This window comes from Haliaeetus albicilla, chromosome 16 (genome assembly GCF_947461875.1).
Source record: "Haliaeetus albicilla chromosome 16, bHalAlb1.1, whole genome shotgun sequence".
Taxonomy (NCBI): domain Eukaryota; kingdom Metazoa; phylum Chordata; class Aves; order Accipitriformes; family Accipitridae; genus Haliaeetus; species Haliaeetus albicilla.
The window spans coordinates 31,951,745-31,962,514 of record NC_091498.1 but is presented as its reverse complement, the minus strand read 5'-3'; the positions used below and the strand labels follow the sequence as shown (position 1 = coordinate 31,962,514).

The 10,770-nt window shown below is 68.2% G+C and overlaps 2 protein-coding genes across 5 annotated transcripts; one reads left to right on the top strand and one right to left on the bottom strand.

Moving 5' to 3' along the window:
- The first annotated feature begins 433 nt into the window (after positions 1-433).
- FNTB (farnesyltransferase, CAAX box, subunit beta) lies at positions 434-6,678 on the top strand. The gene is made up of 12 exons (XM_069804296.1): positions 434-685; positions 3,283-3,347; positions 3,652-3,724; positions 4,062-4,153; positions 4,578-4,724; positions 4,846-4,929; positions 5,023-5,109; positions 5,198-5,327; positions 5,447-5,579; positions 5,906-6,017; positions 6,103-6,217; positions 6,314-6,678. Exons 1-12 carry the CDS (start codon positions 449-451, stop codon positions 6,422-6,424), a joined length of 1,386 nt encoding a protein of 461 aa, XP_069660397.1. The 5' UTR covers positions 434-448; the 3' UTR covers positions 6,425-6,678.
- A 172-nt stretch (positions 6,679-6,850) lies between these two features.
- Positions 6,851-10,668, bottom strand: MAX (MYC associated factor X). 4 transcript variants are annotated; one of them, XM_069804324.1, is made up of 5 exons: positions 10,522-10,654; positions 10,232-10,258; positions 8,769-8,875; positions 7,961-8,091; positions 6,851-7,865 (listed from the first exon to the last, which is right to left on the bottom strand). In XM_069804324.1, the coding sequence occupies exons 1-5, from the start codon at positions 10,555-10,557 to the stop codon at positions 7,678-7,680; spliced, it is 489 nt and encodes a 162-aa protein (XP_069660425.1). In that variant the 5' UTR covers positions 10,558-10,654; the 3' UTR covers positions 6,851-7,677. The 4 variants fall into 4 exon arrangements, with proteins under 4 accessions (XP_069660425.1, XP_069660426.1, XP_069660427.1 ...); XM_069804325.1 differs by having other exon boundaries at positions 7,961-8,084; positions 8,768-8,875; positions 10,522-10,653; XM_069804326.1 differs by lacking the exon at positions 10,232-10,258 and having other exon boundaries at positions 10,522-10,668.
- Between the last annotated feature and the right edge of the window lie 102 nt (positions 10,669-10,770).

Below are 10,770 nucleotides of genomic sequence, written 5' to 3'. Positions count from 1 at the left end.
CGGTGTGATGACGCAGCGCTGTAGCGTGATGATGCAACACAGCGCTCCAGTGTGATGATGCAGCGCTCTGGCACGATGATGCAGCGCTGTAGCGTGATGACGCGACACAGCGCTCCGGCGTGATGATGCAGCGCTGTAGCGTGATGATGCAACACAGCGCTCTGGCACGATGACGCAGTGCTGTAGCGTGATGATGCAACACAGCGCTCCGGCACGATGACGCAGCGCCGTAGCGCGATGACGCGACACAGCCCGGCAGCGCAACGGCGCAGCGCTGCAGCGCGATGACGCAACGCAGCGCTGCAGTGACGCAATAAGGCAGGGCGGCGCCGCCGAGGCCGGGCCCCGGCCAGGTAGCCCCCACCCCCTCCACCCCCCGCCGCCATGACGTCACGGCGCGGCGACGCCGTGACGCAGCGCCCTTCCCGCCCGTCCCGTCCCGTCGCGCATGCGCGCGCGGGGCCTGGGCGGTGAAGGGGGCGGGGCGAGGGGGGGCGGGGCGAAGGGGGGCGGGGCGAGGGGCGTGGCCGTCTGTCCCCGCCCGGCCGCCGTCGTCCCGCTGCCCCCGCCGGCGCGAGCCGCCCGCAGCATGGCGGGAGCCTCCCCCCCCACCCCCCCCCCGCCCCCCGGCGGGCGGCGGCGGCTGCGGGACGACGGGCTGCGGACCGCCACCTCCGGGGAGCAGGTCGGAGCGGGGCCGGGGGGCCGGGCTGGGGGGGCGCCACGGGGCCGGGGGGCCGGCTCCGAGGGTGCCAGGCTGCTGTGGGGCCGCGGTGTGGGGTGCCACGGGGCTGGAGTGCCACGGGGGTGGCTCCGAGGGTGCCAGGCTGCCGGGGGGCTGGGGCTGAGGGTGCCAGGCTGCTGTGGGGCTGGGGTGCCACGGGGCTGGGGTGTGGGGTGTCGTGGGGCTGGCTCCGAGGGTGCCATGGGGCTGGCGTGCCATGGGGGTGGCTCCGAGGGTGCCAGGCTGCTGTGGGGCTGGGCTGTGGGGTGCCAGGCTGCCATGGGGCTGGCTCCGAGGCTGCCATGGGGCTGGCTCCGAGGGTGCCATGGGGCTGGCTTCGAGGGTGCCATGGGGCTGGCTCCGAGGGTGCCATGGGGCTGGCTCTGAGGGTGCCAGGCTGCTGTGGGGCTGGGCTGTGGGGTGCCAGGCTGCTGTGGGGCTGGGCTGTGGGGTGCCAGGCTGCCGTGGGGCTGGCTCCGAGGGTGCCATGGGGCTGGCTCTGAGGGTGCCAGGCTGCTGTGGGGCTGGGCTGTGGGGTGCCAGGCTGCCGTGGGGCTGGCTCCGAGGGTGCCATGGGGCTGGCTCTGAGGGTGCCAGGCTGCTGTGGGGCTGGGCTGTGGGGTGCCAGGCTGCCGTGGGGCTGGCTCCGAGGGTGCCATGGGGCTGGCGTGCCATGGGGGTGGCTCCGAGGGTGCCAGGCTGCTGTGGGGCTGGGCTGTGGGGTGCCAGGCTGCCATGGGGCTGGCTCCGAGGGTGCCATGGGGCTGGCTTCGAGGGTGCCATGGGGCTGGCTCTGAGGGTGCCAGGCTGCTGTGGGGCTGGGCTGTGGGGTGCCAGGCTGCCATGGGGCTGGCTCCGAGGGTGCCATGGGGCTGGCGTGCCATGGGGCTGGCTCCGAGGGTGCCAGGCTGCTGTGGGGCTGGGCTGTGGGGTGCCAGGCTGCCATGGGGCTGGCTCCGAGGGTGCCATGGGGCTGGCTTCGAGGGTGCCATGGGGCTGGCTCCGAGGGTGCCAGGCTGCTGTGGGGCTGGGCTGTGGGGTGCCAGGCTGCCATGGGGCTGGCTCCGAGGGTGCCATGGGGCTGGCTTCGAGGGTGCCATGGGGCTGGCTCCGAGGGTGCCAGGCTGCTGTGGGGCTGGGCTGTGGGGTGCCAGGCTGCCGTGGGGCTGGCTCCGAGGGTGCCATGGGGCTGGGGTGCCATGGGGCTGGCTCTGAGGGTGCCAGGCTGCTGTGGGGCTGGGCTGTGGGGTGCCAGGCTGCTGTGGGGCTGGGCTGTGGGGTGCCAGGCTGCCGTGGGGCTGGCTCCGAGGGTGCCATGGGGCTGGCTCTGAGGGTGCCAGGCTGCTGTGGGGCTGGGCTGTGGGGTGCCAGGCTGCCATGGGGCTGGCTCCGAGGGTGCCATGGGGCTGGCGTGCCATGGGGCTGGCTCCGAGGGTGCCAGGCTGCTGTGGGGCTGGGCTGTGGGGTGCCAGGCTGCCATGGGGCTGGCTCCGAGGGTGCCATGGGGCTGGCTTCGAGGGTGCCATGGGGCTGGCTCTGAGGGTGCCAGGCTGCTGTGGGGCTGGGCTGTGGGGTGCCAGGCTGCCGTGGGGCTGGGTGATCCCTGCCCCGGTTCCTCCCCACACAGCTGCTGGCCCCACACCCGCCTGTTGCAGCAGCCCGGGCACCTGGGGTTTCGGGGGGGTGGGGGGGAGGTGGCTGCCACCCACCAGCCACAGCAGCTCCCGGGGGGGGGACACCCACTGGGGGCTGTCGCACATGTACCCCAGAGCCAACTCGGGGAGGGTGAAGGGGTCCGGGGGGACAGCTGGACCCCCCTTCCCGCTCCGGCTGAGCCTGATCCAGCCCCGGCAGTGGCTCCCCTGGGTGCCAGGACGGGCCCTGACGGGGTGAAAGGCGACGTTAGCATTTCTCAATCTGTGAGGGGAGGGGGGGGTGTCCCACCCCAAGGCCCCTGAGACACCACTGCCAAAGCCCAGGGTAATTTTTTGGGGGGGCTGGGAGGATTACCCCGGCTTAGGATGGCACCAGCTGCAGTGCTGGGGTGCTGCGTATTGAGCTCAAGTTTAAAACGAGGGGACGGTATCGCAAGTCACCGGTTAGCCGGTGATGCCACCTTGGCGTTAGTGGGAGAAGGGAGGCCGGAGTGTTTTTACATGGCAGGGTCCCGGGACGAACCGAACTCTTATCCTTAAAACTGCTGCGTTTGAAAAGCAACACTGGACGGTGCCCAAGCCCTCGCCTAATCCCAGGCGCAAAGCTCCTCAGCAGCTCCTGCTAAGCCGTCCTGCGGGCGGGCAGGACCCTCGAGTGGCTTTCGGTGGCTTTGGTTTTCCCGTAGAAGGCGTTGAGACGGTGCTGCTGGTAACGGGGAGCGGCCATGAGCCAGAAAAAACACTCTGGGATGGGGCAGGAGCCCTCCCCTGGCCGGGCTGGGAGCCAGGGGGGCTTGGGGTGGGACACCCCCCCGTGTTTGGGAATGGCAGAGCCGCTTTCCAGAACTGACCTTGATCTTTGTTCCCCCCCCCGCCATGCCTCCATGCTGCGGCCGGCGGCAGACCAAGGTGGAAGACATCGTGCAGGAGATCTTCAACGCCTGCAAGACGAACCATCACGCCTCGCAGTAAGTTCCCCTGGCAGCTGCTTCCCGCCAGCTGCCGAAATTCTTGATAACAATAAATAAATAAATAAAGCCTCCTCCCCGCGCCCCCCCACCAAACCAGTGACTCCGGTGGCTGCTGAGACCCATCATGAGGGACTGGCCGCTCCTGCGGGCTTTGGGGTGGGATCCTGGCACTTCTGCCAGCCGCAAGCCCTGAACATGGTGGTGTCGGCTCGGGGCTCGTGTTCCCCCCAGCCCCATCTCAGCCGGGCCGTCCTGGCTGCCAGTGCTTTGCCTGCTGAGCCCTGCCCTGCCTGTCTTCCAGATTTGTCCTGCACCGGGAGAAGCACTTCCATTACCTGAAGAGAGGCCTCCGGCAGCTGACCGAAGCCTACGAGGTACCCGCGATGCCGGCGGTGTTGCCGGCTTTCTGCTCTGCCCTTCGACTGGGGCAAACCCTTCGCTCCCGGGGCCGCTGCCGGAGTCGTCACTGGGCGTTTGCCAGCCCCGATTCCGTCGCTGCCGGCCCTGGGGCAGAGGTTCCTAATGTCCCCTTGGGTCGCGTTTGTCCCTGTGGTGATGCTCTGGGGCAGCAGCAGCAGCTCGAGGCGGGGGAGTGGGGGGTGTCTCCTGCCTGTACCCTCTCCTGCAAGAGCTCTGCCTGCTCCTGCCTGCACCCCCAGGCCCCCCACTGCTCCCCAGCCACCCTGACTGTCCCCTCTGGTCTCCCCGCAGTGTCTGGACGCCAGCCGGCCCTGGCTCTGCTACTGGATCCTGCACAGCTTGGAGCTGCTGGACGAGCCCATTCCCCAGTCAGTTGCCTCCGAGTAAGTGGCACCGGCGAGAGCCGGAGGGGGGGACGGTAACAGCAGCCTGGGGACCCCCCCGCCGGCCACCCGTGTGATGCCGGAGGTGCCACCTCCCGCTGTCCCCGGGAGCAAAGGAACGCTTTGTCTCTCCCCCGCGGCCGTCAATGCCGCCTATTCTTCCAGCCAGCATCTCGTGATGGATGGAGACAGGGGAGAGAGAGCGAGGGAGAGAGATAACCCTTGGCTTTGATCTCCGGGGGGGGGGGAAATGGGGGTTTAATGGGGCTCGGCTGGCCCCTGTCCCACCGGCAGCCATGGAGCCCCTGCTGTGGGCAGGGGTGAGGAGGGGTCTCCCTCGCCCAGGTGGGAAATATCAACCCACCGGGTGCCAGCGGTGAGGCTGGGGAGTGCTGAGCTCCCTTTTCCTCACACCCCCCCATAGCGTCTGCCAGTTCCTGAGCCGCTGCCAGAGCCCCCAGGGTGGCTTTGGGGGGGGGCCCGGCCAGCACCCCCACCTCGCCCCCACCTACGCCGCCGTCAACGCGCTCTGCATCATCGGCACAGAGGAGGCGTTCGGCGTCATCGACAGGTATGGCCGGCGCCTTGAAGGTGTGTGTGGGGGGGCTCGGCCAGCTGGCGTGGGGCCGGGGGGAGGCAGGATGCGTGTGTGTCCCCCCCCCCAGCTTCTCGCAGCTCGCTGGCTCTTGCAGGAAGAAGCTGCTGGAGTACCTGCACTTGCTGAAGCAGCCCGACGGCTCCTTCCTCATGCATGTCGGCGGCGAGGTGGACGTCAGGTGGGCGAGCGCTGCGGGCTGTGGGGGGGGAAAACGGCTGGCTGCCACGGCAGGGGAGCCGATGCCACGGCCCTGAGCGCCCGTCTCCCCCAGGAGCGCCTACTGTGCTGCCTCCGTGGCCTCGCTGACCAACATCCTCACTCCGGCACTCTTTGCCGGGACGGCCGAGTGGATAGCGAGGTGAGAGCTGGCGTACGCGGGGGACGGGTGGGGGACAGGGGACGGCCCCGTGCATCAGCGACGTCCTGACCCCGCCGCCTGCGCGCAGGTGCCAGAATTGGGAGGGCGGCATCGGTGGGGTGCCGGGCATGGAGGCCCACGGCGGGTACACCTTCTGCGGTATGGCGGCCTTGGTCATCCTCAAGAAGGAACATCTGCTGAACCTCCGGAGCTTGCTGGTGAGCGGCACCATGCCCGCAGCCCCTCGGCGCTTAGCTGGGATGGGTCACGGCAGGTTGGCGGTGCCAGGGAGGTCCCCATCCTCACGCTGGCACCCGCTCCTGTCCGTCCCCCACAGCGCTGGGTGACCAGCCGGCAGATGTGCTTCGAGGGCGGCTTCCAGGGCCGCTGCAACAAGCTGGTGGACGGCTGCTACTCCTTCTGGCAAGCCGGCCTCCTGCCCCTGCTCCACCGTGCTCTGCACGCCAGGGGTGAGTCGGCTGTGGGTGGCGGGGGGGGGGTGGTGGGGTGTCCCAGCTTCGTCTGCCCCCAAAACAGCATCTCCGGGAAGGGAGGAAAGTGTTTTCACGAGGGAACAAAGCGCAGAGTAACTCGGGCGTCCTCAACATCCGTTCTCGGGGGTGGGCGACTCGTGCTTCCCCATGGGCTTTTTGGCAGCGAGGCTCGACTGTCTGCTGGGCCAAGGCCTTGGTGGTTCCCTGGGATGTGCGGGAAGGCTCCGGGGGGGTGGTGGTGGTGGTTTGCTACCTCCCTGGGACCCCCGGGCACCAGGCATTTCACCAGCTTCCCCCTCCAGGCGACACGGCGCTCAGCATGGAACGCTGGATGTTTCACCAGTTGGCGTTGCAGGAATACATCCTCCTGTGCTGCCAGTGCCCGGCCGGGGGGCTGCTCGATAAGCCGGGCAAGTGAGTATCAGCTTGGGGTGGGGGTTGGGGGGCTGCCTGGTGCCCCAGCCCCCTGCTCAGCACCCCAATATCCCCCCCCCGCCAGGTCCCGAGATTTCTACCACACCTGCTACTGCCTGAGCGGGCTGGCCATCGCCCAGCACTTCGGCAGCGGCGACCTCCACCACGAGGTGGTCCTGGGCGGCCCCGAGAACCGCCTGGTAGGTTGCCGGGCATTGCCATGAGCTGCCTGGCTTCTGCCTGTCCTCCAGAACACCAGAAAAAGCAATAAACTCCTCTCTCCCTCTCTCTCACAGCAGGCCACGCACCCCGTCTACAACATCACCCCAGAAAAGGTGGCGAGAGCAGTGATGCACTTCTTGCAGCAGCCTGTGCCCAGCCTGGAGCCGGCGGCCGCTGCCAACTAGGGGCCCCGCTGCCCCCAGACTGTGCGGAGCAGCCCTGCCCGGGGCCGGTGGGGAGCTGCCGTGGCATCTCGGCGCGGACGGGCAGAGCGAGGTCCTCAGGGTGCTAGCAATACCAAAAACCGGCCTGCCCCGCGGCCGTCAGGTCCTGCTGCCACCGGGCCGGGCATCCGGCTGCCCTCCCGGCAGGAGCCAAGCTGGCCGAGGGGGACACGGGACGCGGCAGAGCTTTTGGCATCAATAAACCAGAACCGACACCTGCCGTCTCCTGTGCGCAGGGAGGGCACGGAGCTGCCATTGCCTCCGTGCCCACCGATGGTGACCCTGGGGACGCAGGGCAGGAGGTGACACCGAGCTCCGGCTGTTTCCAGCCTGTGCCAGGAGCTGCCCTGGTGCCCTCCCGCCCAAAAACACGCGGCTACCACGGGGAAGGATAAAATAAGTTTTTTTTTTTTTTATTATTTATAGTCTTATAGTAAAGGGAAGCCTTAACTTGCAAGACAACTCTGGGCAGTATGTACAACATACCTTAGATCCATGGAATGAATGGCATCGAAATGGGGACAGGGGATGGGGTCACCTACGGGGCAGGGACGGGACACTAGAGTTCAGAAAACGCCACGGAGGTGGGATGGGGCCGGGGGAGGTGTTTTGGAGGGCCGAGGGAGGGAAGGAAGAGGGGGGGCAGGATGCACACGCAGACCACCCAGCCTGGGCCCCCCCTCCAGCTCTGCAGCCCGTGGAGGGAGGGGTGTGGGCGCTGCCCCCCCCGGCTCTCGCAGGCGCTGGGGGCAGGTGGAATTGCACACGCAGAAAATAAATAGCGAGACCCCCAGCGCTTGCCGGGGGGCGGGGTGGGGCAGGTGCAGCTCCCTGCAGGGCCCAGCCTTTTGGGGGGGGCACAGGGAGGCAGGGGGGGAGGGCGCTGCCCGGCACCTGCACAGCCTCACCCTTCAGCTCAGGACTGCCGTGGTCCCCGGGTATAAATAGAAATGCTCATATAAAATCAGAGGGGAGAGGGGCTCGCTAGTTGTGGGAGGGCGGCGGGGACGTCTCCTCGCGGCCCCCGCATCCCCCTCCAAGTCTGTCGGGTGGGCGCTGCGAGGCCCTGCCCGGCCGGCTCCTCCCGGGGCCGTTGCGGTTAGAGCGGGGAAAAGGGCCGGGGAGGGCTGGGAAGCTGCAGTCCAAGAGCCTCTACGAGAGAAGGGAGAGAGTCCTTACGCAGCCGGCGGGCGGGCGGGGGGCCGCGGGGGGGCCTAACTGGCCTCCATGCGCAGCTTCTTCCTGCTCTGCGGCTCGTCGGGCTCCGAATCGGAGCTGGAGTCGGAGCCGCCGTCGAAGGCGGAGATGGTGCTGCCCTTGGGGTTGGTGTAGAGGCTGTTGTCCGTCGAGGGGTAGTTAGCCTGCAGCTGGGCGCTCGACCGGGCCTTCTCCAGCGCACGCACTGCAAGGCAGGGCCACCGCGTCACCCCCCCCGGGGGCTCCGCCACGCGTGTCACCCCCCCCTTCCCGAGCCCGGCTCCCGCGGGACCCCCTCACCTTGCTGCTCCAGGAGAGCGTTCTGCCGCTTGAGGTCATCGATATCCTGCTGGTGCGTGTGGTTTTTCCGGCGCATGTACTGGATGTACTCTGTGGCTTTGTCCAGGATTTGGGCCCGGGATGCCTGTTGCAATAGTGGGAAAAGACAGAGGCAAGATAAAGACCTAGCCCGGGTGTGGGGGGCAGAACCGGCAGGGTTTCATCTGCCCCATCCCACCTGCAGCACAGCAGAAAGGATTTTGCCATTGCTCTGCTGTGCTGATGTCACCGGGCAAACCAAAGCCCAACTCTCGTCTTCTCCAGGGACCCAACCGGGGACCCCCGCGGTGAAGCAGAGCCTCGCTGGCAACGGGAGGGCTCATTTCTGGACCCCGGCTGACAGTGCTTGTCTTGGACTGAGAGCACCGGCCCCAGCCAAAACATCCCCCACTGCGGCATCCCGAAACAAGAAGCCACTGTCGCGCACGAGGGTGCCGACAGCCCCACCGCCGCCAAGCAAAGCACCGGTATCCCCAACGGGCAGAGCTGCCCCGTGGCCAAGCCTGGAAGATCCAGCCGCCCGAGGCGGATTCACCCCCTCCGTCTTCCCAAAAAACCAGGTGGTGCCGGAGGCCGGGGCTGGGCTGGGGTGCACGATCTGCCCCCAGGAATGCCACTCGGCAGGCCCCGCGGGCAAGGAACCGTGGCTCAGCCCCGCTGACGTGGCTTCTCGTCGGTGCCGTGGAAATCCCTGTCCAGCCTCAGTGCTGTGGGCCGGGACCCCGGGTGGGCGCGTGGCCGGGCTCCCACCACGCTCCATAAACTCACCTTCTCTCCTTGGAGGGAGGGGACGGAGTCCCGCAGGCTGTGGAAGCTGTCCTTGATGTGGTCCCTGCGCTTGCGCTCCAGAGCGTTGTGATGAGCCCGTTTGTCGGCCTGAGAGGGGAAGGAGAGGGGAGCCTGAGGGGGTGGCACCACGGGGGAAACCGCGACCTGCTCCCCTCTCCGTGGGTGCTGCAGGACAGCCCACCGGGTCCCAGAAGTCAACGTGAAAAAGCCTCGTTAGCGTTTCGGCAGCCGTCCCGCTTCGCCTGGTGGAGAGGCCAGGGCAGGAGAAGCCGGGCTGCCGACCTTCACCCCCCAAAAAATCCCTCGCTGGCAGCTTCGGATGAGGTGCCCGGAGCCGGTGCGGGAGCTCGGCCGAACCCCCGAGCCCTCCTCGGCCGGGCGGCATGGCGGCCGTGACACCTCCGGCTCCACCGCGGCGCAGGGTGAGGGCGTGGGAGGAGGTGGCTCCCGTTGCTTTCGGTTTCCCCCCTCCCTGGCCCGTCGGAGCCCGTGGGCAGCTTCCTGCTGCCGGGGCAGCCCTGAGCACCCACCGGGAGGGGGGCAGGGGGGGACACGACACAGAGCTGGGGAGCGGAGTGGGGGACAGCACAGCCCCAAGGGCCAGGAGCACCTCGCGACTCTGTCCTGCACCCCCTGAGACATGCCCTCCCCCCGCAAACAACCAGACACAGGCCCCCCTATCTGCTCTCTGCCAAGAGACACAACCCAGTGCGTCCCCCCCAAAAACACAACCCCCAGTGTCATACACCCCCAAAATTCGGGCCCACACACCCACCCCCCCAGGGACAGCCTCCCCAGAGAGACAGCTCCAGATGCCCCCAAAAGACACGACCCCCACATCTCCTCCCCCAAGAGATGCAGCCCCACACATAACACCCCCCCAAGAGAGACAGCCCCACTTCCCCCCAAAAGCCCCAGCCCCACACTCCCCCTCCCCCAAAGAGCCCCAGCCCCACAGACCCCCCCCAAACACACACCCTTTGAGAGACCCAAGCCTCATATATTACAGCCCAAACCCACCACCCCACATCCCACAGCCCCCCCAAACACCTCCCCCAAGAGACATAAGCCCCACGTCACCCCCCCCAAACCTCTGACTCCATGCCCCCCCCCAAGGTATTCCCCCCCCTTAAGATACACAGCCCCACACCTGCGTCCCTCTCCCAAGCCCCAGCCCCCCAGATTTCCCCCCCTCCAAGAGACCCAAGACCCACAGGTCCCCCCCCAACCTCCCCCCCAGCCCCCCAGTTCCCCCCCCAAAAGCCCCCCCCCCCAGAGCCCCAGCCCCACAGACGTCCCCTCCCCAAGCCCCAGCCCCACAGGACACCCCCAAAAAACACACATCCCCCTCAAGTGACGCAGCCCCACAAGTCCCCCCCCCCTCCTTCCCTGCCCCCCTCGCCCCCACGTGCTCCCGGTACCGGGGGGGCGGCAGGGACGTACCGCGGACTGAAACCTCGGCTGCTCCTCCTGAGGGGACCGGACCGGCGGGGAGGAGGAGGAAGAGGAAGAGGAAGAGGAAAAGGAAAAGGAAGGAGGGGTGTGTGTGGGGGGGGACACCGGGAAACGGGGCCGTGATGGAAGGGAAGAGAGAAACCAAACGTTACCCACCCCCCCCCCGCCGCTCCGCCACAGCTACCCCTTCCCCGACGGGTACCGGGGGAGGGGGAGCGTCGTTGGGAGGTGTGGGGGGGGGTGCGGGGGGGGTGTCCCGGTAACGGGGACCGACTCACGTCGCTCTCCACCTCGATGTCATCGTTGTCGCTCATCGCTACCGGCCGGGGGGGAGCCGCGGGCCGCGCCGCCGCCACAACAACAGCCGGCAGCGCGCAGGCGCCGCCGCACGTGACCGCCCCTCCGCCAACCGCGCGCCCCTCCCTCCCTGCTTCGACGGAATTGTGGGTAAGGGAGTCCGCCGGGGGGAGGCAGGGCAATGAGTTGGTGCCGGGCGGGGGACTACAGCTCCCGGCGTGCAGCGCGCT